The 27,079-nt window shown below is 46.3% G+C and overlaps 1 protein-coding gene across 3 annotated transcripts; it reads right to left on the bottom strand.

The window, feature by feature from the left end:
- Positions 1-7,572: 7,572 nt before the first annotated feature.
- TCHP (trichoplein keratin filament binding) lies at positions 7,573-22,198 on the bottom strand. 3 transcript variants are annotated; one of them, XM_063086083.1, is made up of 14 exons: positions 22,055-22,198; positions 21,360-21,483; positions 20,509-20,696; positions 19,496-19,706; positions 18,846-18,902; positions 17,107-17,175; positions 16,254-16,427; positions 15,208-15,320; positions 14,970-15,036; positions 13,233-13,405; positions 12,178-12,259; positions 10,723-10,908; positions 10,000-10,143; positions 7,573-8,984 (listed from the first exon to the last, which is right to left on the bottom strand). In XM_063086083.1, the coding sequence occupies exons 3-14, from the start codon at positions 20,694-20,696 to the stop codon at positions 8,952-8,954; spliced, it is 1,497 nt and encodes a 498-aa protein (XP_062942153.1). In that variant the 5' UTR covers positions 21,360-21,483; positions 22,055-22,198; the 3' UTR covers positions 7,573-8,951. The 3 variants fall into 3 exon arrangements, with proteins under 3 accessions (XP_062942153.1, XP_062942152.1, XP_062942151.1); XM_063086082.1 differs by having other exon boundaries at positions 21,735-22,198; XM_063086081.1 differs by lacking the exon at positions 21,360-21,483 and having other exon boundaries at positions 7,574-8,984; positions 21,735-22,198.
- Positions 22,199-27,079: the final 4,881 nt, after the last annotated feature.

Consider the following 27,079-nt stretch of genomic DNA (forward strand, 5'->3'; position numbering starts at 1 on the left):
GAGCTTTGTGCTCTCTGTTCTTACTGCATCCTCACATCTCCATTCTCCACATTTCATAGATGAAGAGCTGGGCCCAAGAGAGATCTCTGCTACGGGTCCGTTGTGTCCCCCAAAAGTTCACGTATTAGAAACTTGATCTCCGTTGTAACAGTGCTGAGGGTGGGAAATCCAATTGTAGTGTTGGAAAGGCAGGGCCTTGGAGAGGCGATTAGATCTTGAGAACTGTGCCCTTGTGAGTGGATTGATCCATTTATAGAGCAACGGGCTGATGGTTTAATAGGTTGTCATGGGCATGGTTCTGATGGCTTTATAAGGAGAACCAGTGAGAAGGCTAGCTCTTTCTTTGTGCCACTCTCTCGCTGTGTGATACCCTGAGTTACTGTAGAGAGTCACCACCCAGAAGGCCTTCACCAGATGTGTTCCCTGGACTTCGGACTTCCTGGCCTCTGAAACTGTAAGAGATAAATTTTATTTCTTTATAAATTACCCAGTTTCAAGTATTCTGTTATAAGCAATAGAAACGGACTAATACAGTCACCCAGCTGTTAAGTGGTAGGCATCGGGACTGGAACCAGGGCCAGCTTGGACCACAGACTGTTCTCATCTCACACTTCTCTTTGGTTCACGTGTTCTACGTCAATCTCTCTCTTAATGTGAACTGTAAATACAGGAAGGTGTCTGGCATACCTATGTAGAATCATGAAGTGGTCACCTGTGTAACCACCACCAGATCAAGAAGTCTGTAGGCTCCTCCTTCCCCTAGACTTGAGTGCTTGTCACTTTCTCACCTAAGTTGAGTCAAATCTTTGTGTGCATCCCTTAATTTTGCTGTTTTCAAACACATAAATGGAACCCTACTGATGGATCTTTTCTTTCCCTCAAGGTTGTGAAATTCATCTACGTCAATGCATGTAGCGCCTCATTTTCAAGGTAACGTAGCAATCATTGAATGAATACACAATTTAACTAGTATTTTATTGATGGGCATTTGAGATAGTCTTAATTCAGGGCTCTTATGGGTAAAGCTGCTATGAAAATTTTCTTTTGGTATATGAATGACTACATTTCTGTAGGATATACATGTGGGAGTGGAACTCCAGGATCAGAGTATGAGCATCTCCAAAGCTGTTGACACTTTCCATGGTTTTCCAAAGTGTTGGACCAGCAGAATATGAGACCTCCCATTGTTCCACGTCTTCAACACTAATGTAATCAGCTCTTTTCACCTCACCAATCTATTGGGTTTATAGTGGCCTCTCACTGTAACTTTAATTTACATTTCTCTGATAAATAATATGGTTGCCTGCTTCTCCATGTTTATTATCCATTTAGATTTCCTCGTTTGCAAAGTGCCTGTTGAAGTGTTCACCCACTCTTCTATTAGGTTCTTTTTCTCTTTAAATTATTCATAGGATTTTTTAAATGTTCTGAACACTAGTCCTTTGTTGCCGATCTGTTACAAACACTTTCACATTCTGTGGCAGTCTTTCCCCTGTTAGGTATCTTTTGAATCTAAGCTTTTAATGTTAAATTTACCAATCTTTTTCATCATGATTAGTGTTCTGTGTGTCTTAGGAAACCTTCCCTACACTAGATTGTTTTGTTTTGAAATCATCATAGAGAGGTCCCTGTGCCCTTCACTGTTTCCTCAATGGTAACATCTTGTGTGACTGTAGTACAATATCAAAACCAGGACACTGACATTGGTATAATCGCAGGCCTTCAGATAGGCCTGATTTTATATGCATTTGTGTGTTTGTGGTTCTGTGCCATCTTATCACATGTGTAGTTTCTTGTGACCACAATGAAGATACAGAACTGCTCCAGCATTACATTAGGCTCACTCATGTTGCCCCTTTAGAGTTACACCCTGTCCCCGGGCAACCACCAATCTGTTCTTTTTAAGAATGTTATATAAATGAACCATACAGCATCTAACCTTTTGAGATTGGTGTGTTGCACTCAGCATAATGTCCATCCGACTTGTTCAGACACAGCGGCCCTGGAGAGGGGACTGGAAACCATTGTAGGACTGGGCCAGCTGGAAACCTCCCACACCTATATTTGGGAATGGGCCCTTAATTTTCCCTGCTGGGATTTGGGAAATGTCTCCTTAAGGAATAGAGGCTGGGTTATTCAGATTTATCTTGTAGCTTTGTTAATTATCTCTAATATTTGCCTTTTGTTTTATTTTTAAAATGACATTTCCCCTCATTTCAAAGTTTATAAATGTTTACTGTGGAAAATAAAGAAAAGCACCCAAAATGGAAGATACCCATCATCCCGTTAGGAATAACCCCAAGGTAACATTTTCCTTAAAATTGGAATTATATAAATATTGCTCTCTTTTCTCTTTCTTTTTTCTTTTCTTTTTCTTTTTTGGTGGCTGGCTGGAATGTAAATACTGCTTTTGAACGTTTTTTTAAAAAATTTATTTATTTTAATTTTTAAAAAATTTTTATTGAATCAAAATTGATTATACATATTTTTTGGGTTCAACATTGATATGTTGATCAAACCAATATTACTAGCATATATATTGTTACAAATTATAATTATTCTTTATGCCCCTTGTCCAATCCCTCTTCATCCCCCTTTCTCTCTGCCCTCCCCCCTCTAATTACCCTAGATTTCTTCTCTCCCTCTGAAAGAATAACGGTTACTCTGTTATTTGCTGCCCAAATGACCTGTCCAATGCTGAGAGGTGTGATCAGGTCCCCCAATATTATCATAGAGCAGATGCTGCTTCTGTCACTCTGGAATGGGCTTTGTGGAGAGAGACATCCTCTTCTTTTCTTTGTCTCTGCTGCTGACTCTCCTTGTGTCAGTGCACTCCAGTGGCTGGTGGACCATCTGCGTGGTGGTTGTGGCATCTAGCTGCCTTTGCAGTAGCCATGGTTATCGTGGTGACTGTGGCGGGCCGCCCACACGGAGATGTTTTTGGTCTGCTCTGTGGTGCTGGCAGTGTGCCTGGTTGTGGAGAGTGTCCAATCCCCGGTTCCATGCCCTGGGTCCCCGAGTGGGTCCTGAGGTGTTGGCACAGTGTGCCTGGTTGTGGGAGGGGGTCCCAGTCCCCAGATCCTTACCCTGGGTCCCTAGGCATGCCCTGAGGCGCTGGTGCAGTGTGCCTGGTTGTGGGCGCAGGTTTCGGTCCCCTTCTCCATGCCTTGGGTCCTTGGCAGGCCCCAAGGCACTGGTGCTGTGCCTGGTGGTAAGAGGGGGATCCGGTCCCCTTCTCCATGCCCCTGGTCCCAGGGCAGGCCCCGAGGTGCTGGCAGTGTGCCTGGTTGTGGGAGAGGGTGTCCAGTCCCTGGCTCCATACCCCAGGGTCCCCAGGCACGCCCCGAGGTGCTGGCATGGGGTGCCTGATTGTGGAAGGGGGGTCCGGTCCCCTTCTCCATTCCCCAGGTCCCTAAGCAGGACCCAAGGCGCTGGTGAGGTGTGCCTAGTTGTGGGAGGGAGGTTCGGTCCTCTTCTCCATGCCTCGGGCCCTTGGGCAGGCCCTGAGGCACTGGCACAGGGTGCCTGGTTGTGGGAGGGGAGTCCAGTCCCCAGCTCCTTACCCCGGGTCCCTAGGCTGGCTCCAAGGCACCAGCACAGTGTGCCTGGCTGTAGGAGGGGGGTCTGGTCTCTTTCTCCATGCCCCAGGTCAGGCCCCAAGGCGCTGGTGAGGTGTGCCTGGTTGTGGGAGGGAGGTTCGGTCCTCTTCTCCATGTCTCGGGCCCTTGGGCAGGCCCTGAGGAGCTGGCAGTGTGCCTAGTTGTGGGAGGGGGATCCGGTCCCCTTCTATATTCCCTGGGTCTCCAGTCGGGACTTGAGGTGCTGGCAAGGTGTGCCTGGTTGTGGGAGGGAGGTTTGGTCCCCTTCTCCAAGCCCCAGGTCCCTGGGTGGTCCCTGAGGCACTGGCACTGTGTATCTGGTTATGGGAGGGGGGTCTGGTCCCATTCTCCATGACTTGGGTCCCTGGGTGGGCCCCAAGGTGCTGGTATGGGTGCCTATTTGTGGGAAGGGGGTCCAGTCCCTGGCTGCTAGCCCCAGGTCCCCGGGCAGGCCCCTAGGCATTGGTGGTGTGCCTGTATGTGGGAGTGGGATCCAGTCCTTGGCTCCAATCCTCGGGTTCCTGGGTGGGGCCCCAAGGTGCTGGTGGTGTGAGTGGTTGTGGGCAGGGGTCCTGCCCCTGGTTCCATGCTTCATGTCCCCTGGTGGGCCCCAAGGCATTCATGGTGTGCCTGGGCTGGAACTAAGTTTTTGTCCTTTGCTTACTTCTAAAATGGTGGAACTTCCTGTGGGAACCAGTACTTGAGCTGTGTGGTTGAGGTAAATTGCTGCTTTGCTGCTGTTTCCCTATGGAAGGCTTTTTGTGCAGTTCGGGGTTTAATGGTTGACCTTATAGGTACTTCCAGCTTTCTGGATACTCGGTGCACCTGGGTTGTGTAGAAACTCTGATCTGGGCCTTGGGTTTTTCAGCAAACTGCACCCCATGCAATTCTGCATTGCCGACCAGTCTCCTGTGAGTGGTCCTGCACTGATTGGGGGGCGAACTGGCTGTCCTTGCTGTGTCCCAGTGTTCCCCTATGGGCCTGTCTCTCCCACCGCCTGTGCTCCAAACACTCCCATGGGATGGGCCTTGCACCAGTCCCTTGTGATGACTCACCAGCCTCTGAGTGGCTCCCCTTTTTCAGCTGTTCTGGCTTTTCGCTCCTGCGTGTGTCCATGGGAACCCCGTTCATGGTCTTGCTGTCCTGGGGGCCATCAAAATCCTCTTCTCCCCTTCCGCCTTCAAGTAATTCCATCTAAAGGGCACAGCTGCGGCTTCTGCCAGCTCCTGCTCCATGTGCTCCAGCATTAAAGCGGCTGAGGCCCAAAACACTGAGAGCAGTTTTTTCTTTCTCTCTTCGTGGTTTCTCCCACCTTCATGAGTTCCATAGGTCTCTCCTCCTCTTTGCCTGAGCTCCAGCGGCCCCAGCTTGGCTGATGTTACATTTTTATGGTTGTAAATTCGTTGATTTGTGAGAGAGAGTCATACTGGGAACCATCTACTCCGCCATCTTGACAGGAAGTCTTGAACAACTTTTTAGTTTAACACAGCAGGAACACTTCTCTAGAACTTTAAGTTTTTAAGCTTTCCATCCCGTTTTAATGCACTGCATAACATCCCAAACTCAAACAGCCTCCTGGTGTTGGACATCTAGGTTATCAGTTTCTGCTACCATAACTAATGCTGTGAGCAGCATCTGTACCAATCAGATGAGTTTTTTTCTATTTCTTGGGCCAGGAGGAAGCACAAGGCACCTTGGTATATTCTGGGAAGGCTTCTGGAGGACCAGTTGGTAGGGGCCTTGTAAGCCAAGAAAGGATTTGAGCCTTGGTCCTAAGGGCAGTGGGAGGTCACTGAAGAAGGTGGAAGATTTTCATTTCAGATGTGTGTTTTTAAAAGATCTCTTGACTGCAGGATGAAACAAAGATGGGGTAGCTCAACGACTTCAGACAGAAGTCGGGAGTAACCATGAAAGATGGTGCACTAAGAGGGAGCAAAGTGGATGAACTCAAAAGTTTCAGGACAGTGGCAGGACTCAGTGCCCTGGGATTGTTTATGGCTTGTGCAGCTGGCAGGATAGATGGAGTCACCATTCATTCACCTGAGAACACTGGAGAAGGGCCAGATAGATTTTGAGGATTTTTGGTGATGGAAGTTTGGGAGAGACCACATGATTAATCTTGGCTGTGCTGAGTTTGAGGCACCTTTGAGAAACAGTGGAGATGGCACAGTAGTGGGGATATTGGCGTCTGGACTAGAGTTACAGATACCGGAGTTACTGATGTGGAGATAGCACTGGAAGCCAGAGGCCGGACTCACATCACCAAGGACAACCTGTGTGGTGAGGAGACCTGGGCCTGAAAGAGTGGCACTTCTCATTTACACACAGAAGGAACTACAACAGTGCCCAGAGAAATTAATTTGTATCACAACCCAGATGGATCAAGAAATACACACGAGAAGGGGAGGCCAGAGTCAGTGGCGTAGCTACTTAGGTCCAGACACTCGATTTGTCTCAGGAGCCACAAGTCAGTGGCAGGGACTACAGTGCGCACGGCTTGGGCAATCTCACACAGGGGGCACCCCCATCTGCCAACCTTCTTCTACCACAAACATTTTGATATTGAAGTGGAGGACTGGGTGTTTACAGTGAAGTGAACAAAAGGGAGCTGTACTCTTTTAGATCAGCTAACCAAAATAAAATAAAATGAGAAAAAGGTGCTAAAGCAGTCTAAAGGCAGTATTGTGACATAAAAAAATGCCTTTTCTACCACTGTAGTTTTGAAATAGGTCCATTTCTAGCTGTCTTGATGGAGATTATCTGGGGTGTGTGCACTAGGAGTTCTGTGCATGGAGGCTCACAGAAAAACAATTTTAATAGAAACACTGGAAATCGAACAAATGAGAAAGTAAATAAATAATAGTATATTTACACAATGAACTATGGATAGCAATGAAAATAAACTGTAGTTACGGTTAAAAAAATCACATGCAATGTTATCCTTTGAGGTCGACACTATTTCTTGAGTGATCACAACATTAAATCATCAAGTTAATGCCCCTCTAAAATGAAGATCTTACAATGTCAAACTCCCTCAAATCAAACTCCACGTGGCTTCACAGCTGAAGTTAGTCAAGGTCATTAAGAACTGCTAACGCCAATGTTTTTAAAGGTATTACAATGTCTTTGAAATGATGCTCTTTGTTTTACAGACACTGAAAACTACCTAAAAACCTACGTGGTATGGACGTACTGACTCTATTTATTGCAAAATGGTCTCTTCGGCCCCATGGGTGACAACTGGCTCTGTGCCTGCCAATTAGGTCTGCTTGTCCGTGTATCTGTTTCCAGTGTCTACCAACGTTCTTGTTCAGCTTTGTAACTTCCTCAGGCCTAGCACTGTACCTTCCCTAGGGAGAATGTGTGCTAAATGAGTAGCAGAACGAGTAAAAGTCACTTACATATTGGCACAGAATCATTTTATATTAGAGGCTTTAACACCATCTGTACTAAAGGAATTGGCCTTCGTAGAAGATTCTGCTGAAGAATAACCTAGAAATCATTAAGTAGAAAAACCAGTAAAGCCAATATATGTATCTATAACCACAACACAATCAAAATACATATAAGGTATGAGGTATATGGGCTATAACAGATAGTAGAACCTCTAAATATAGAAAACAAATACTTTGACCCAGTTTAGAAACATTTAAATAGACAGGGTGGAGATTCAGCGTAATATAATTTTAATACTAATAAGGAAGACTATTGCCAGGCTTCAAAAACAAAAAAATTAAGACAAAATATATTTGTTCAGTAAATATTTGAGTACCTGTTTACCAAGCATTCTGTCCACATCAATTCTACACTGCAGGTCAGATGGTATATGATTAGTAATAATTTTCTGAGGTTCCAGTGGAAGTAAGAAAGAAGAAAGTACCACTTTCACAAGAAAAATGAATGTAACCTATAAAATGTGACCAGTTATAAAAAATATCCAAACCTGTAGGAGATGTGGATTAAATCAATAAAAATCTAACAACCCACTTTGCAGCAATAGATAAGAGCAACAGTAACAAAGCCTGGAAACAATGCTGTCAAACCAGAACTTTATTTCACAATTAATGAACATCTGAAATGAGGGAAATAAATATGAGCATGTATAACAAAAGTGGTGCTCAGGGGATCATATCCAAAGAAATTCAAGACAAGAAAATGAAAAACAGATTAAGGACATGGTTTGCAGCTCAATTTGTTTTTGCAGCACAATGGAAATAAAAGGTAATGCAGTCCTTAGACTCAGGATTTTTTAATAAACTCTGGTTTTTAATAACCATGGAACAATGCCCTATAATTAGCTATAATTTACTAAGATATGGAATCTTAAACACAATGTAATAAAAACTGAAACCTCAGAGAAAGAGTATGGAAAAAATATGTCATAAAAATATGATTATTGCAGCAAGGAATTTGCAGAAATTAATGTAGAAGTATGTCACATTGATTTAACTGGGAGGGAAATTTTTGGCCGGTCTGGGGTTCTAAGCCTGAACTAGTATCTTTACATTCAGTGCCCCTTCCTCTGGACAAGTAATTCCCAGAAGGCGTCATGTAGCTAAGACCGTCTCAAGACACCACGGCCCTGCCTTTAAAGTTTAGCCAGCCAGGTGATCTGTAGAGGTCTCTTTTGAGGTTCCATAACATACATGTTGGGATTGCCTCCCCATAGCAACCCCCCCAGTGCCCTATGGAAATTCTACCAAAATGCTTCCTGAAGGAGGAAAGACTCATTTCTCTCCACCTTTCTGGAAAGCATCCATGGACCACATCAGACTGTCTCAGGGTTCTAATTTGTTCAAGGTTGTTTTCTTCCAGAATACAAAAGACATGATCTTTTTGGGACCACTAAATTAATAAACCCTGAATAAACTTCACCAAGACCTACAAGTTTATTTTCAATACAAAAGTTCAATTTAAATGGCAATAATAAAAATTGAAAGACGTCCCTCACATCTCTAGCCAGAGTCTTCACTGAAGGTTGACAATTAAAGGTGAGACAGAAGGAAACTATGCATTCTGTCATGGGATACAACTCGTAGCTCTTAGTATTGATCTAGAATCTCTCATTATTTATCACAAGACCACTGACAGGACTGCAAATGTGTGCCTATAAAAGAGCCTTTCTTAGGTAAGAAAGGCAGGAAAGGCCCTCTCGCCGGGTGCTGCATGTCCATGGCACCTTAATGCATGGCCAAACCCTCAGTACATTTAATCGCGTACCTGAACAGACATGGCCGAGCTATCTGACAGTGCCCTGGACACTGACTGTAACAGAACGCTGTACGACTGTCGGGCAGCTATGTGTCAGAGGCCTTGGCATCCTTGCTCTCTGTGCTTACAGAAACAACAAAGTCAGTTCCAAGCAATTTTGGGATGTCCATAAGGCTGAGAAAAGAAAAAAGACATAAAACTGATCAGATTGGCAGTCTCTAGAGCATTAGAAATTAAACTCATTTTAAGTAAGAGCTAAAAGCACAACATAAATGGCTGTTTTCATTCACAGCTAAGTTTTGACCCTAAGGCATAAATAAGGCACTTTATAACTTTTTTTTGAAAAGTACCCACCCTAAGAAATATTTTCCCATGTGCTCTGTGAAACCCTGATCCTGAGACTCTCACTGACCCGTGGTCAAAACGCTGTTCCTGCACCTATGAGTCACAGCCAGTGAGGACATGAACTTCCCATGGCAAATTCAGTACCTGCTCTAATTTTGTTTCATTAGGTTTCCCAGAGTTATCTGACCATGAGGAAGCCAGCCCTCCACTCTTGCAGCATGTGTCCTCGAGAATGCACTTTAGAGCACCAGGTGGCCAGAGTGGCCCTGGGTAATGGAGGGCAGAGGCAACATGCCTGTTGGGCCCTCAGTCAGCTCCAGGGTGCTTCAGTCATCAGCTCTCTTGGGGCAGAGGTGACAGCCTTTGTTTCTCTGTGCTCCCCAGGGTGCCCTGCACAGGGGTATTTCTCAAGTACTTTGAGAGACAGGGAAAGAAAGATACATGCAACCTAAGGGAGGGGAAGAGAGCATCAGACAGTGGGGAAAGAAAGGGAAATAGGTCTCCTGTTCACCCAGCTTTGCTGTCTCAACAGCAACCTGGCCCCACTGCTCTGTCACCTCTCACCAGCTGTGGCCACAGCTCTTCTTAGATTGCTCTTTGCCCATAGACAGGGTGGACAGGCATGTAGCTAAGCAGGCAGAAGCCAGAGCAAAATCTCCTAAGAGCTGTCTGAAACCCAACCAAGGACTGAAACAGACCATGTATGGAGGTTCCCTACTAGTTGGGAAAAAGGAATGCAAGAGATGAACAGCAAGAAGAACCGGGGGCAGTCAAAAAGCAGAGCTGAGCACAAGGCTAGGACAAGCTGAGTCCAGCTCGGCTGTGTCACCTGGCAGGCTCCTACCTTAGGCCGGTAGCCCTGCTCAGCCATTATCTTCGCCTCCTGCTGCAGCAGGATGTCAGTGAGCTGCTCTGCCTGCCTGGCCTCCTCCTCTTCCTCCTCCTCCTGCTGGTCCGCTTCCCATGCCTGCAGCTGGTGCTCTGCAACCTGGATGCCAAGAGCAAAGTCACCCCGAGACAAGGCCCATGGGCAGAGCCCTGCCTCTGATCAGGAGGGAAAGCCTGTGGTACTACCTGGCTGGAGAATCAGAGCTAGGTAGCAGCAATGGCAAGTGTTAATGAACAGGAAGGGAACTTATGGAACTGGAAAAGGTTATGTGTACAAGGTACTATGTACCTAGTAAAAAGCTCTGGGTGTGGCCATGTGTTTGGAAGAATATTTTGCATTACGTATCAGGTACTGAACTGAAAAAATAGAGAACAGTAGCCCAGTAATCCAACTGCTTGCCGATGCAGACAGGATAAGAAAAGACGGACAGGAATGCCAGCCTTGCACCTGAGAGGTGGAGGATCTGGAGTGGAGTCTGAACCACAATTAAGAGGGTGAGGACTTCAGCTGGAAATCAAGAAATGCCCTGAGCTCTCAAATGTGAGCGAGCTGAGGAATAGGTCAATGGTCTCTGAATCCCGTCCTATGCTGGAGCAAGAACCACGGCAAGGCCCACTGCCTCCAGGCTCTCCTTGTCCCCTAGCTGACACTGCCCCCCACTCTCGGGCTTAGCCCCACCTGGGCTTCCAGCTCCTGCTTCCTGGCTGATTTCAGTTCTTCACTCTGCTCTTTCTCACGACGAGCTGACTCTCTTGCCTCCTCAAGATTTCGAATGAGCTGCTCCCTGTGTTTTAAGGATTCCTCTTGTGCCCGTCGGTTTTGTTCAATCCTTTCTTGTATTTGTTGCTGTCTCCCTATCAGAACCTGTCCTCAGCGGAGAGGAAAAGGAAGATTTTAGTTTGTCTCTAACTGATGCCTGTTCTACAAGTCTTGGACAGGCTACAGCTGCAACTACACTGAGACCCAGTCTAATCCACAGCCTCAGGCCTAAATACATCAGACAGAGGCAAGCCCAGACCACAGGATTCAGTCCAATCAAAGTGGGCCACGTTTGCCAGTGTACAAAAGACATTTCCCACCCACCCCCAACACACACAAAATGCAGACTGTGTGTTATGGAGAGACAGCTGAACGTCCAAAGAGATCAAAGGAGCAGAGGAACCTTACATCAACGAGGGTAGTCTCACCCCCTATCAGAGGCTTCTGAAAAAAACCCCACAAACCACACAGATGACCAGACGTAGAGTCGGGTCATTCCCCTAACCTGTTGGATTTAGTGACTGCTCAAAGCAGCAGAAACCTGGCTCCAGAGCAGTGTGATGTCACACGACCAATCCAGACCACAGTCAGGACTCAGGAACCAGGAAGGTGGGAAGTCAGCTGGAACCCAATTACCCATGGATTCCAAAATGTGGCATACTGAGGCACAACGTATAATTTCTCACTCTAAATCACTTTTCTTCCCCCTCATTCTAAATCACTTTAAAATAACTCTTGCCACATGGGTAACGAAGACTTTTCTCCCTGCAGATTTCCTTGTGATTGGGGTGTATCTTCCACACATTATTTACAAAATGGCAAAGAAAACAGCTGTGATCTCCAGTCCACCACTGTTATCCACCCAAAGGAAAAAACCCTCAATATGGAAAAGCCTCATGCACCAAGATGTTCCCTGCAGTATTTCTTATAATGGCTCAAAATTAGGAAATAGGAATATCCACAAGAGGGGAAAGGCAAACCACGGTACCCCTGTGAGATGATATGTGATGATGTAAGGTACCGCCATTCAAATGGTCTTTACAAAGACGTAACAGTATGTTCGAATGCCTGAAATCAAATAGCACAGAGCAATACATGTGTAGAGAAAACGCCATGCAGAGAAACAGAGAGTAGAGGGAAATAAAGTGTGGTGGCTAAGGTGAAGGGGCTCTGGGCAACTCTTTTCATTTTTACTTCTCTGTACTTCTGAAGTTTTTTTCTAATAAGCTTATTTTACTTTTACAATGATTTTAAAAGCCCATTTAAAATAACCAAAGAAGACTGTTCCCAAAATGTGGCAGGTATGTGACCGCTGACTCCCAGACATGTGCCCAGGACCCACTGGCTGTCCACGTCCATCACAGCTGGGATTACCTCACACATCAGTCTGTCCCGCGCGCTCCGCTCTCGGGCCCACTCTGCCTCTCTCTTTTCCCACATCTCCTTGGCTTCCTCCCTGGGCACACACAAAACGGATGACAGCAGGCTCCTGACCCCCACTGATGTGGGGAGCAAACAAAAGAACAAACAGGGCTCCAAAGCACACGTCTTCTGGGGCCCAGCTGCAAATAAACTCATCCACATAAACTTTTAAAAGATCACAATTAAGAACAATGTTCAGCTGACCGGTTAGCTCACTTGGTTAGAGCGTGGTGCTGATAACACCAAGGTCCAGGGTTCGATCCCTGTACAGGCCAGTCACCAAAAAAAGAAAAAAACAAGAACAACATTCACAGAAAGTATTCAGAGTATTGCTATAATAAGTATTTTGTTACCTTTTTTTAATACCTCATCTCATTACAAAAAGCACTTGTGACATCCTGTACCAGGGCCATTTAACACTGAGGTGAATGAAACCATCAGGACCTTGGGAGGAGGACGGCACCTCCTGTGCCTAAGCCCTGTCACCACATGTCTGGGATCACCACTAGCTGGCCCCAGGATAAGTGACTGACCTCCTTGAGTCTCTATGTCCTGAGTACCTTCCACTTGGCTGGATGTCTGGATTCAGAAAGATGAGAACTGTAAAGTATTTAGCACAGTGTCCAGCATGCAGTAAGTGTTCAGTGTATGTTGCCTATTATTTGATTATTTCAATCTACTAGTTTTATTTTTAGGCGCCAGACCCATTTTTATAGACCAAGAAGCATTCAACATTTCCACAATTTGTAACACTTTCCTTTCAAATTTCTAAGATTTTAGATGAACAGATCATTACGCTAAACCATGATTTATATCTTAAGTAACTTAAGAGAAACACCCCACAAGCCAGATCCATTAGCAAAGATGTGCTCCTTAGGAATGATGTACAAATTAACAAGGGCAGATGCTTCAATAACAGTGGTGACCCTCCTGGTGACCTGAGGGGCATCTCAAGGTATGAGAGTAGAGGCCAGGAGTGTCCCACCCAGACAGCTGCCACCTCTCACCTCAACAGCATCTGCAACTCAGCCTCCCGAGCCCTCTCCAGCTCTAGCTGCTCCTCAATGACCTGCTTCATCCAGGCTGCATCTGCCAGCACCTGCTCCCGCCGGGCCTGGTAGATGCGCTGGTTCTCATCCTCCTTCTCCAGGAGTGCCTGCAGGATCCGCTTGTCTGCCTCCTAGAGAAAGGAGGGTGGCAACACAGTGGGCGGGCTGGACAGAGCACCTCTGCAGCTACCGCCTGCTCCTCCTGCCCATCCTTTTCCTTTCTGCACATGTCACTGAAAGTAGACATTTGTCATCCTTCACAATGTTCTCAAGACAGAGATGGGAAGATGTTGGATTGTTTCCAGAACAGTCTGGGGATAACCATGTAGGGATGATTTAGACACTGCACAGTCCCTGGAGCTTTTCTCTGACTAAAAGGAGTGACCCCTCTGCCACCACATGCCTTTGGACACATCTGGTAGCACAGCTTTTTAAAACACAATTTGGCAGCAATCCCAAGTATACTTTGAATTATACCTCTAAGAATTAATCATACTTCTAAGAATGTAGACTACAGCAACATAAATGCGCAAAGATACATGCACAAAATGCTCACAGCAGCTTTTATGTAAGAGGATCAGAAACAACCCAAATGCCCATCGTAGGCAATTGGCTCTTATGAACATCTACACAATGGAACGCTATAAAAAAATGAGGGCAAGATGTACTAAGGGGAAAAAGCTGCACACCAGCAACAACAGTGCTGCTGCTCCCAGTGACCTGCCCTGACCACAGCAGGCAGGCACACGAGGGAAAACTCGGGTCTGCTCACTTGCTCTCTGTCCCAGTCTCAGCAAGGGAGCCCATCAAAGTACTTAACAGGAATACTGGACAGCCATTAAAAAAGAACAAGTTCTATCTAAGGATACCGATATTTTAGAAAGTATGAGATTTGCTGTTAAATAAATATGCTGAGGAATGCAACTTTAATTACATTTAAAATAGCCCAAAACAGGGCTGGCTGGTGGCTCACTTGGGAGAGAGTGGTGCTGATAATACCAAGGTCAAGGGTTTCAAGGGCCAAAAACAAAAAAAACCAAAAACCACCAAAAAAACAAACAAAAACAAAACAAACCACCTCTCTGTACATACATGTATGTAAATATATCTAGAAAGATATGCACCAAAATGGACACCTCTGGGGAGGAGCAGATTGTAGGGGTTGGCCAAGGGCAAATCTCACTTTATGTTTTTGTTTTTTAAATAGCAGCTTTATTGAAATATAATTTGATGTTTGATACACAAATACTTTGTGAAATGATTACTACAGTCAAGCTAATTCACGCATCCATTACTTCATAGTTATCTTTTTTTTATGGTAAGAACACTTAAGATCTACTTTCTGGGCTGGCTGGTAAGCTCAGTTAGTTAGAGGGCAGACTTTTAACACCAAGGTCAAGGGCTCAGATCCCCATACCAGCCAGCCACCAAAAAAAAAAAAAAATCTACTTTCTTAGCAAACTTCCAGTAAACAATACGGTATTATTAACTATAGTCCCCATGCTGTATATTAGATCTCTAGAACTTATTCATCTTATAAGTGACAGTTTGTTCCCTTTGACTAACATCTTCCCATTCCCCCCATCCCTCTAGTAATAATTAAAACACTTTGTAGAATGCACTCATATACTGAGCAGTGAAAGACTTTTTTTTTCAAAAGAGGAGAAAAGCACCAGGCTGTCTCTTCAGCCTTACCAGTTCCTCTTGGATCTGCTGTGTACGTCGGTTCAGTTGTGCATTATACTGATGTCTCAAAAAGCCCCTAAAAAGGAATAAAATAGGGGTTGCCGTCAGAATCTCATAAAGAATTAAATGGAAGTTAGACAACTACTTACTACAAGCTGTATCCTTTATGGTCTCAGGGACACTAGTGCAAATCTGAGAAAGCGAGGCTTGCCCGCTGGGAAGAGAGAGGGGCCCTTCTCACACGCACCCCAGCTCCGCCTTCTGACGGCAGGCTGCCATCCGCTTTCTCTCTTCCTCCAGGCTCTCCAGCTCCCACTGCTGCTTCAGCAGATTCTCCTGCTCCTTCTTCAGTTTGGTCGCCTATGGTTACAAAGACAGTAACCCAACTGAGATCATGGGAATCAATCTTCCTTCATTTGTCATCTCCATTCTTAGCAGACACTACACAATAAGTGTAGCCTGGCCGCCCTGGTGATCAAGATCCCCTCCCACCTCTGGGGTTCAGAGCCCCTCGGCTCACCTGGGCCTGGCTTAACTCACACACTCGTGCATTCACAGCTGAACTATTCCTACAAGAGCTTTTCCTGGACCTGCAGACAAGGATGAGCCCCATGCTCTATGCTCCCACTGGACCCTGTACTGGGCTACACTTATTGTAACTTAACATCTGTCACCCCCACCTGGTTCCCTCCATGAGGCCAGGACAGTGCATCTTTGCCCAGACTCTTTCTCTAGCACCCCACCTAGTACTTAGCACCTAGATTAAGGAACATGCTCTAAGTATCTAGTTATTGAATCATTCAGGCCTGGGAAGGGAAGGAGAGGTCAAAGGAGCACAGGGCCTCCCCTTATCTGAATGGGAGATCTAGCCATCTCAGGAAAACTGAGCACAACACTCTCAAAAGACAGCCTCCTAGACCAAAAACCCTCCTAGTGTATGCCTTGAGATCCAAACCCTGCTACCAGTAGAGAGCTGTGTGCTGGACCATTCAAGTCATGTCTACTTAGGGCACTGAAAAATCCAAGTTCTTAGAAGGTTTTCCTACAGCAGGTCTCTAAACACATCAAAGAGAACAGGTATTATCTCCCCATCATTAATGTTCTAGAATCTGGGCACACGGTCTAGGAATATAAGAGAACCACAGATGGGAAGAACACACATGAGAGAAGGGAGAACCCAGCTGCTGTTGCATGTCTCAGAATCACCGCCCCTGAGATGATTGCTTTTAAACTATTTTATTCTAGAAGCAGCTGCAGAGGGGAGGCCCTGGGAGCCAGGGGGCTGGCACTCACCTCTCTCTCCTTCAGCTTCAGCTCCTCCATCTGCTGAAGCAGCGCCTCAGCCTGAAGCTTGTCCTCCAGCTGCCTCCTCTCCTCTTCTGCTCTCATCCGTTCTATGGCTTCCCTTTGGGCTGTTTCGTATTCATTTTCATACCGTTTGTTCTCTTGTTCCTCAGCGGCTTCTTGCTACAAGGGGCCAAATGAACTTGGGAGATCAATATCTGTACCATGCAGACAGCAAAGACCCAGCTCCCTGCTGCCATTCAGCAGGCCACAGGGCCCAGGTAGGCCCTGCCTCAAGTCCCACTCATCGTGGCGTGACCCTGGGTTTACTCTCACCCAGGGTACACCTTCTGGGGCTCAGTCCCCTCTCTGTGGGAACTGCCCTCCGAGATGAAGCCAGGGAGATGCTCAACACAGTGCCTGGCACAGGGGAGGGGCTCCATAATGTCAGTTTCCTTCCTCTTGCACAAGTCAACAAAATACTTCCCAAAATGAACCTGGAGGCAAAGCCATGGGTGAGTGAGGGTGTGAAATCTTATCCCTAGAGGTGCACTAGAAACCAGGGTTCAGAGTTTAAGATGCAGATTTCATCAAAAGAGACTGCCAGCAACAAAAATGCCCTTACAAATGCATGTTCCACCTACCACCCACCAGCCCTGTCACCTGGCCTTACTCTGCCCCAGGAATGATCACATAGGATTCTAATATGAGGAACAGCAAACATTCAGTTTTAACATGTGTCAAATTGACTAATCTTCCTCGACTAGAATCATTAATACGGAAAACGGGAAACAAACTCAAAAACAGAGAGACAGTCTCACAACGTGGCATGTGGGACTATTTCCAGAGTCATATACCACACCTGTTTTTTTTCTTCTTTCTGTGTTTCCCAGGAGTTTACCACATGCTTCTTATGAAGGTCCAACTCAATCTGAGGATGAGAAGGGGGAGAATATTAACTTCCTTACTGGCTCATCTGACAGATACTCACTACAGGGGACAGTGTGCTGCCTTCTGTCCCACACACTGGAACATGACCGTGACTTCCCTTTGTGAGGACTCAGAGTGGCCCAGGTGTTCAGTAAGGGAGCGCAGGGTGAACCCCACACAAACAACCTGAATGCAAGTCAATCAGAAAGCCAAAGGAGCAGGTACATCTAAACCAATCTCGAGAGTTGGAACAAAGTAACAGAAACGTCCTTCACAGTGCTCCTCAGGTTGAGCAGGAAGCGTGTCAGCAGACACTGAAATGGAAATACAATTTCAAAGGCCACCTCCAGTTGGTCTAAAGCATGCCAAGGCCCCGGGAGACAGCTGGGTGAGGGGTAGACTCAACCCCTTGCCTGGCTCCCCAAAGCTTCCTGTGCAAAGCAGTAGCTATGAAAACATGTATTGCCAATATCAAACAATTCACTGGTAGTCGCAACAAGTTTGGGGGTATTATTTAGAGATCTGGGGTTCTGGATCAGAAAATGAATTACAGCATTCTGTCCAAAAGCTTTTGTTTGGGAAATTGTTTATAAAAGTTTAAAATTTCTTTCCCATCTTACAAATGTGAACATTTGCAACCAACTTGAACATTCTGAATAAACTTTTCTGAGTAAACAACTTTGGAGGACACCCACTAAGCCAACAGATGGCCAGGGACGTAAGTCCTCCCACAGGTCAGCGCTAACCACACAGTACTCAAAAGCACCTAGATGCTCCATTGCTTAGGGACTGGCAATTTCTAAATGTAACTACAAATACATAAAGTAACAGCACCAATTGCATACAAATACTATAAACTGAAATAAATCAATGATATCAGAGATGGGATTATCTGCCTTCTTCCAGCCCAATCTCCACTGAACAATGCTACTAAGCCAAGAATCTGCCCTGTCTCCCTCCCCCCAGGTCCTGCAGACTCATCCTCCTTTCTCCTGCCACCCCAGTTTGGGCCTTCACCATCACTCAGCTGGGCTGCTGCAGCAACCCCCAACTGGCAATATCCCTTCCCATCCACCTTGACACTGCTGCCAGACGGTCTCTCTGAAATGCAGCTGGGATGCTATGTGCACCAGTGCCTGCACGGGAAGGTTGTACAAGGCCACTGAAGTCGGGCAGCCTCACCTCTCAAGGATACCCCTCCCTATCTGACATCCCAGGCTCACCCACACACTTATAGCTATCTAGACCATCCTTTCCTTACCTCTACAATGCCAAGTTAACGCCCCATGTCCTTCCGAACTCCTCTACCCCAGCAACTCCTCTGAGATGCCTCTCTGACCCTCAATCTGTTCTCAGGCCTACCCAACATCCTGCACTGTAATGAGCTGCCCACTGGATGGCTAGCTCCTTAAGAGCGGGACCACATCTAATCTCCATGACTCCAAGTGGAAGACCATGCAACAGACGTGCAATAAACATTTTTTAAACAACTGAATGAGCCAGCCGCTCAGTCCAGTCCACATCAGATCTTCTCTGTGATGCTCTTTTCGGGTGGCTGGAGCTTCCCTCATCTGTTTCAACTCAGCACAAGATGAATGCTGAAAAAAAGAAAAGTCTAGAAATATGATTTCATCTACTTAGTCAAATCAACAGAATGTTATTGATTTTTACCTCTCGAAGTTTCGGGTTGTTGTTTTTCCAGTGTTCATATAAAAGTTGTTCAGCAATCTATCAAGAAAACACAAAAAGCTAAGCAGGATATTTTCAAATCCTTTCACATTTTGGATAATGCACAGAGGAACTCAGCTGAGACTAAGAGCTACTTAACTCAAACATTGTGTCTGCATCTGCCATTCAAACCTGCCTGCCCCGCACCCATAGCTCTGGAAGCCAGACATCTGAGCAGAACTGGATGGCACTGACAAATGACTCTTGCAATGGTGATGAAAGAGGGCCAAAATCTGATAGGTCCTACCTAGGAGGTTTCAAATTATACAGCAGGCTGAAAAACACAAACTGGGGCTCCCTGTTCCAAACAACTACTCTGGAAGACAAAATGACCAGTCCCAGACCTTTGTGAGACCACAGAACTGGAATATATAAAAAAGGAACTCGGACGTAATGATTTAAGGGGCCAAAGAGAATAGAGTTGACTCATGCAAAACACACTCCCTGCCCAAAGACTTAGAGTATTCCAGCTGGCCGTGGAGTTTACTGGCATTTCATCAGATCAGAACACCCGGAATGACCCCACATGCATAACACTGGCAGGCTGGGGATGCTCCTGCTTCGTATCCTCCTAAAGGTCTATGAGAATTTACCAGTTTTCTTTGCTCTTCTCGGGCTGATTTCAGATTCCTGTGCTGCTCCCGAATTCTTCTTTCCCGCAAGTTCATGCTCAGCCTCAGCTCCTCCAGCTCTGTGGCCAGCAGGTCCTGCTCCTCCAGTATAAGCTGCCTGAGTCTCTCTCGTCGGGCTTCCAGACTCTTCCTCTTCTCCTCCTTCATCTTCTCACGCTGATAGGCAAGCATGCTGGGTGAGAAGGAGCCCACCATAAATCAACTGTGCTACAGCCAGTGAAAAAGGCTGAAGTGACATAATATGGTGACACGGGAAGGTATCCCCCAGCCAAAGTGAAGACAGCAGGTCACAGAACAGTTTGCATAATGGAAAATCTTGTTTGTGCAAAAAGAAAATGTACAAATGGGCTTATATATGCATGTGATAATAGTAATAGCTAATATTTTTCAAGCAATTACCATGTGCTAGGTACTATAAACGTGGGTGATTTTACATCACTCATCACATAAATCTGGCAAAGTAGGTTCTGTTTTAGCCCCACTGTGCTGATAAGGAAACTGGGGCTCATTCATGTAACAAGTGATATAGTCAGGATCTCCATCTAGGTATGTCTGATTCCAAAGCCTATGTTTTTAACTTCCAGGTTTTTACATGTATTTCTAAAGAAATGGTTTTATATGTGTGTGTATATTTAAACACGAAAACAAATGGGAAAAAGTGTGAAAGGACATGTGCCAGACCATTGAGTGTGGTTCTCTCTGGGGATGTGGGGATTACAAGGAGGCTTCTAGATTCTACTACATACACTTCTGTATCATTTTATCTTTTTAAATGCAAATATATTACTTCACTGATGATCTTTTTTTTCAATTTCCAGCTGGAAAAGCATCACCATGCAGGTAATCTATGCTGTCCAGCAAATTCCTCCAGAAAACATGCTATCAAGCCACACTCCCTAGTTCCTTAAGGCCACAGTCCCTGACCAACAAGTGGCCCCCAATCACCACCCAATTAGCAGTCACCGCACAATTACCTCCGCTGGTAGGAGGTTCTGGAGCTCCACTGTGCCTGTTTGGAGCTGCAGATGTCAGACATCCTGAAGTAACGGCTGTTCTGTTCCCACTGCTGCCGAAGCCGGGCCTCCTGCTCCCTTTGTCGTGCTATCTGCTGATCCAGGAGCCTCCGGCTGCACCAGTAGGAGGGCAGTGTAGGGAGTGCCATCTGAGAACAGCAGTGGTAGGAAAATGAGCTGACTGCAAAGCCTAGGAACCCTCACAAGCTTGGCCTCACCCCCTCAATGAGTGGCTCAGCCCCTGGTGGCACAATGAAATCACCCAGTGGAGCTTTAAAAAAATACCCACACCTGGGCCCCACTCCAGACCAATTAAATCACAACACCCTACAGTGGGGCCCAGGTTTTAAAAAATGATTTGCCACCAGGACTGCAAATCATCAATTTAAATAAACCTGGACTGTACCTGGTTGCTGGCCAGCATCAAACAGAATGCTACGAACAGAGATAGGGATTGCCCTAACAATGCTGAACTAGGCACACTGGAGACTTATCTGCTCTGCTTAAATAACATCTAGGAACAATAATATAAGGAACGTTTGTATGTGCCAAGCACTTGACATACATGACTTTTTCTCATTCTTACAGTCACCCATTATTTGGCAGGTGAGGCAACTTAAGTTCAAAGAGATGAAGTGTCTTGCCCAGGATCAGAAACCCAGGAAGTAGAAGAAATAAAAGAACTGAGATCCTCATTCTCAGATATCTGAGATCAGAGCCTAGGCTCTGTACACTGCAAGAGGTTGCCTGTTGGGACCAACAGGGCCTGGCTCTGGCAGCCCCCAGGGAGGGACCTAGCCTGGGAGTCACACCTGGAAGTGTTCTGGGCTACCATAGAGGGCAGATCCTTCATCCTACAGATAGAGCAACTGCAACTCAGAGAGAGGAATCAGTTTGCCTGAGGTCACTGAGCAATCTGGGGACACAGCTGGAGATCTGAAAGGAAAGAGAGCAGTCTCACTCCAGACACGATTCCCCCGACCCAAAATCTACCCTCATGTGCAGGGTCTACACAGTGCACGGCTATCGATGTCTGTTGAATGAGCAAGCAGGCCTGGGTCCACTCCTAGAATCTCAAACTCAGAGTCCTCCAGGTCCTGGGGGCAAATAATCTGCATCTGTTGGCCACATGTAGCCTGTGGGCAATGTGTGACCTCTGTCATGAAACCGTGGCAGGGTTAACATACTTTTTTCCCTTGTCCTGCAAAGCCGCCAGTGGATAAATCTTTGCACCAGGAGTCAAAAGCTTAAGGTTCCGGTCTCGAATCGGCCACCAACAAGTCGCATCCCTCTCTCAGCCGCAACATCCACAGGTGACAGAACGGGTTACAGAGGAAGGTGTCGGACCCACAGCGAGTCGCGAGCGGAGTGAGGACAGGATCCCGGGCCCCCAGGCGCCCTGAGCTCGCGTCCCCAGACTCCCGCCCAGGTTCCCACCAACGCGGGGCCGCCTGTGGCAGGGCCCTACGGGTCACCGCCCCAATGCCGGCTCCCGGAAGAGCGCAACCTTCGGATTCACGTTTCTCTGCGCCTCCGAGTTTCCGAAGAGTCTCCCGGTCCGAGCTCCCTCATGCCGCGACCCGACCCGGCCTGTCCCGAGGCTTCCCTCCCAGTCAGTGCGGCAGCAACGCGGGCCGTTTCCCTGCTCGTGGCCCCGGCAACGGGCCCAATGACGGAGCGCGGCGAGGGCCACGCCGCCTCCAGAGCGATACCGGAGGCACGGAGAAGAGAAAGGAGACTGTTTTTTTCTCCGGCGCCCTCTCGTGGTGAGAGGGAAATAAAAGCAAACGTCTAGTACTTGAATCAGGGGAGGATGGAGGAAAAGAATCCATTCATCACCCAAAATTCAGAATGGTGGTTACCTGGTGGGATGAAGGTGAAGGGGGGAGGGGAGATTCAGGGGGATACGATAGGGGAGGAGAACGTAAGCCAGTGGTGCTCAAACCTGGATGCACGTAAAAATCATCTAGGGAGCTCTTAAAATTCTGGATGCCCAGACCAAACCCCAGACAAATCCCCGCAGGCTCCCTGAGTATCAGTGTTTTTCAGAGTTCCCTAGTTTCATTCAGTGTGCAACCAGGGCAAAGAGCCACTGACATTAAGTAGATAAAAGTTATTGGTAACTTTCTATCGTGTCTTAGACTGGCAGCGGGTTCCAGGGTGTTCATTCTATTAGCATGTTTTATAACTCATATGTATTACATATATTTTATGTATCAACTATTCCATATTCACTCATTTTCTCTTTTCATTTTCCCATTCTTTTCTCCATTTCTTCTTCCCTTAATCCCTCCACTCCTTTATTAACTTATCTGTGCTTCCTGGATGTGGTATGGTATCCTGTTTAACATTGTGAGCTCTATAGTCAGAATGCCCGGGTTCCAGCCTACATCAGGCTTGCTGTGTGGTTTTGGGCAGGTGACTTCATCTCTCTGTGCCTCAGCTTCCTCATCTGTGAAGTGAGAGTAACAATAATGCCATTTTCTAGGGTTGCCCGTGTGAGAATAAATAAAGGTTTAAATGGAGCACACCCAGGAAGGAGCAGAGCGCCTGGTGCATCCCAGCTGAGCACAAACATGGGCTACCTTTCTTCCACATCTCCCCTTAGTTGGCACATGCTTTCTCAGGGGCTGCCCTGCCCCGAGCATGACATTCCCCAAGCTTGCTCTATCCCCTTGGCCAAGCTCACAACTTCTCTTCCATGTTGTTTGCCCAGTGGACAGGGGAAGCAGCAACCCACTGTGATCAGACCAGCAAGAGCTGCACACTATGTAGGAGGCCAGTACAGAAATGTTTGTTGACAGGACTCCCTGAGAGTGGTAAGAACTTCAGAAATCTGTGAGTTGGGTCAAGGGAGACCTGGCCTCAGATCCTGATTTTGTGCTTCCTGGGCAAAGCCCTTCCACTCTCTGAGCCTCGATTTCCTCATTGGCACAATAGCCTAAAGGACCAAATAAGCTCCATTAGTGGGACGCAAGGGCTTAAGGCTTGACCAGCTTGCGAGCGGACAGCCATTCCCAAGCAGCCTGGTCCTGAAAACCTGAAGGCCCCAAGCCATGGTCTCTAGGTTTCTTCTGCTGAACAGGCATTTTGATCAGCCTCCCACAGTTTGACTTTTAACTTCATGATTACACAGCTACTGCCACAGTTCATTAAGCATCTTTACAAGTATCTTTTCCTTTGTTCCTCTCAGGCATCCTATGAGATATTTTATTGTCCCCATTCTAGAGTTGCCTAAACTGAACCTCAGGGAGGTGACATCATTTGCCTGAGGAACCACAGCCAATAGGTGGTTGATCCAGAATTGAACCCAGCTCTGTCTGGTTTCAGGGCTTGGTCTCTCTCTGCTACACCAGGAGGGCAGGGATCATTACATTCCCTGCTGTAGTCCCAGTTCCTGGCATGTGGTAGGCACTCAATAATATTTGACTAGTATGAATGAGTAGATCCCCACCCTTGAGTCCCAGGTCTCCTCCTTCTCCAAAACATAAATGGAAATATGCTGTTGAAAGGAAGCAAAAAGAAAGAAGAAAAGGAACCAACATTTCTTGAATACCTACATGTACTACATGTTTTTAGATATATTACCTCATTTAAGCCTCCTTCCAACCTGGGAGGTAGGTTTTCCTGCCCCCATTTTGCAGGTGAGGACACTGAGGCTCTGAGAGGTGAAGCAACTCTCTTGAGGTCACACAGCAAGGACCATGAGAAGCAGGATTTACACTCAACCCCCAGAGATTGTGAATCCCCCTTCATTCTGTTTTTCCAAGAGCTTGGGGCTTGCAGGTATAGCTCTTAAAAGAAGCCCACAAATGTGAACCAGCTGGGTGACATAGAGTTCAGCAGTATTGAATATTTAGTGCCAGGCCAGTGACTATGGCCCGCAGGAAGCTGAGAGGGGAAGCCTTAACAGGGAACCATCAAGTTGGAGGCTGCTCTTGGACTTGTGTCTTTGGGTGTACTAGCAGGGGAGGAGAAAACAGGAATGGGGAAGAGGGTGACAACATAGGAGCAGCTGCATTAGCTGAACACAATAGCACTGGAGATCACACGATGCCCTTAATTAGCAGGTGGCATTGCCAAGGCATGTTTATCTACACTGGGTTGTAGATAAACATGCCTTCAGGTCATTTCAACATCGACCACTCTGGCTTCTCTCTTCATACCTAGGCTGGGCTCCCCGCCCTCCCTGGAGACAGGTTACAGAAACAGACAGGTGTGCTCAGAGACCCCGGGGCTACTATACTGCTTCTCAGAGCTCCAGCTTTGTGTTTTAATAATAATCATAACAGCAGGAATAAAAATAAATGTAGATATCCATGAGAAAAAGTATAAAGGGGCACTCAGCAAAAACAGTGGGTATCACTATGGAGCAAAACTAGGGATGATTTTCATTTTTATTTCTCTCTGAGTTTTTAGTTTTGCAATAGTCACTGTTACTTGTGTAATTTTTACAAGTAAAACATTGGTTGATTAATCATAACAACCTGCATTTCCGTCATGCTTTATACTTTATGAGGTGCTTTTAGTGCATGAGTGGTCCTTGACCCTGGCTGCAGGTCAGAATCACATAGGGACCTTTCTTAAAATTTTGATGCTCAATCCCTTCAACAGAGCTTCTAATTTAATTGCTCAGAAATGGGGCCTGGGAATCTGTATTTTTAATAGACTTCATTTTAGAATAGTTTTAGAACTACAGGAAAATTGCAAAGATAGTACAGAGTTTCCAAATATTGCACACCCAATTTCCCCTGTTATTAATATTGTACGTACATTATGTATTTATGTAGGGCAGAAGTCTGACATAGATGTCACAGGGTTAAGATCAAAGTGTCAGCAGGTTCGCATTCCTTCCTGGAGGCTCTAGGGGAGAATAAGTTTCTTTGCCTTTCCTGGCCTCTAGAAGCCTCCACACTAGTTGGCTCCTGGCCCCTTCCTCCATCTTCAAAGCCACAAGTGCAAGTATCCCTCTGGCTCTTCTCCAACAGTCAGGTCTCCCTTTGACCACAGCTAGGAGAGCTTCTCCATTTTTATGGATTTAAGTACCCACCTGGATAATTCAGGATAACCTCCCCATCTCAAGGTTTTTAACCTTAATCTCACCTGCAAAATCTCTTTTGCTGTGTAAGGTAACATATTTACAGACTGGAGATTAGAAGGTGGACATCTTTGCAGGTCATAATTCTGCCCTCATCATGGCTCACTTTCAGTTACCGTTGCTCAGTTGTATTTGATTTTTCACTCGACCACTGCCCCATCACTCGGCACTCCAAGCACCTGCAGAGGCAGGTGGGGACAGCCTGCTCTCACCATCCACACGTGCCCAGCAGATGCTCCTCTTCGCATCCAAGGTGATGAGGGACCAAAAGGGCTCTCTGGGAGCAAGTCACAGGCTCCCAACCTACAGCACTCAGCTCATCCCTCCCAACGTGGAGGTCAGCGCCCTAAAAGAAACCTGTGCAGGGAAGCCTACCCTGGTGGCCTTCTGCAGGTGTGTGGCCAGGACCTCCCACTTGATGCTTCCTTTGTAAATCAGGTGAGCTCATCAGAACTTGTTCCGACAGGTCTGTTCCTGTGTGCAGGAGAGGCTAGTAATAGGATTCTATTCCAGAACCTTCCATTCAGAGCACTCAAATAGCTCAGCCTTCTTCCATCTGCTGGAATACATTTACCTGATATAATGGCACTTTTGTATTCATATTATTTTTCAAAACCAGCCTGATATGAAGGAAGGAGCTTCTGACTAGCTCCAAATTATTTCACATCTCTGAGCTTCAGTTTTCTCATCTATAAAATGGGGATAATAGTACTGGTTTGTTATCAAAGCTGCCTTAACACAGTACCAGGAACACTATCAGCACTTTGTATACGATAGCTGTTGGTATTACAATTGCCTCCAGACAATTTTCTGCATAGCCCATGCTTCAACAAGTGCTGGGTTTAGTTCCCCATCTACTAAAGGAGAGAGCTGGGAAATCGTTACTTATTTGCTTACCACCAGCTGATTGACTAATATCCATTTCCCCAAGGTGCACCCTGATTGGTGTAAATCCTGATTTGTCTAAGCTGATTGTGGTGGGGCCACGCCTCTTGTGAATGATTGGGCTGGGGGTGGGCTTGGGGACCAGTTCTCCTGAATGACACCTGAGGGGATGTCTGCTAGAGGGATGGTTGCACTGAATGTTGTCATATATCTGCAGGGGACCCATGGTGCTGCTGCAACTGTCATTTCACCAAAAGGAAGCCACCTGATATGGCTTTTTGCGGAGAGAATGAAGGAAGAATCTAGCCGTCGAATGTGATGTCAAATACAGAATTAACCCACCCCAGAGGCCCCTACCCCATAGATTGAGATTCCTTTTTAGAAGATAAAATAAAGGATCTTAGTACTTAAGTCATTTTTCAGTCACCGGAAAGCATTCCCATTGATAGAATTTTCTGGAACAGCATCATTCAAAGTGTAATTTTTTTTTTTTATGACTTGGGGGAGGTAAAAATGCATGTAACAAAATTCACCTTTTAACCATCTTTA

The sequence above is a fragment of the Cynocephalus volans genome, chromosome 2 (assembly GCF_027409185.1).
Source record: "Cynocephalus volans isolate mCynVol1 chromosome 2, mCynVol1.pri, whole genome shotgun sequence".
NCBI classification, from domain to species: Eukaryota; Metazoa; Chordata; class Mammalia; order Dermoptera; family Cynocephalidae; genus Cynocephalus; species Cynocephalus volans.

Coding starts and splice junctions, on each gene's coding strand:
- TCHP (XM_063086083.1), bottom strand. CDS start 20,696: ATGGCACTCCCTACACTGCCCTCCTACTGGTGCAGCCGGAGGCTCCTG. Junction 15,037..15,207: donor CGTCAGAAGGCGGAGCTGGG/GTGCGTGTGAGA, acceptor ATTCCTTTTTAG/GGGCTTTTTGAGACATCAGT. Junction 10,909..12,177: donor GGGACAGACTGATGTGTGAG/GTAATCCCAGCT, acceptor CGCTGAGGACAG/GTTCTGATAGGGAGACAGCA.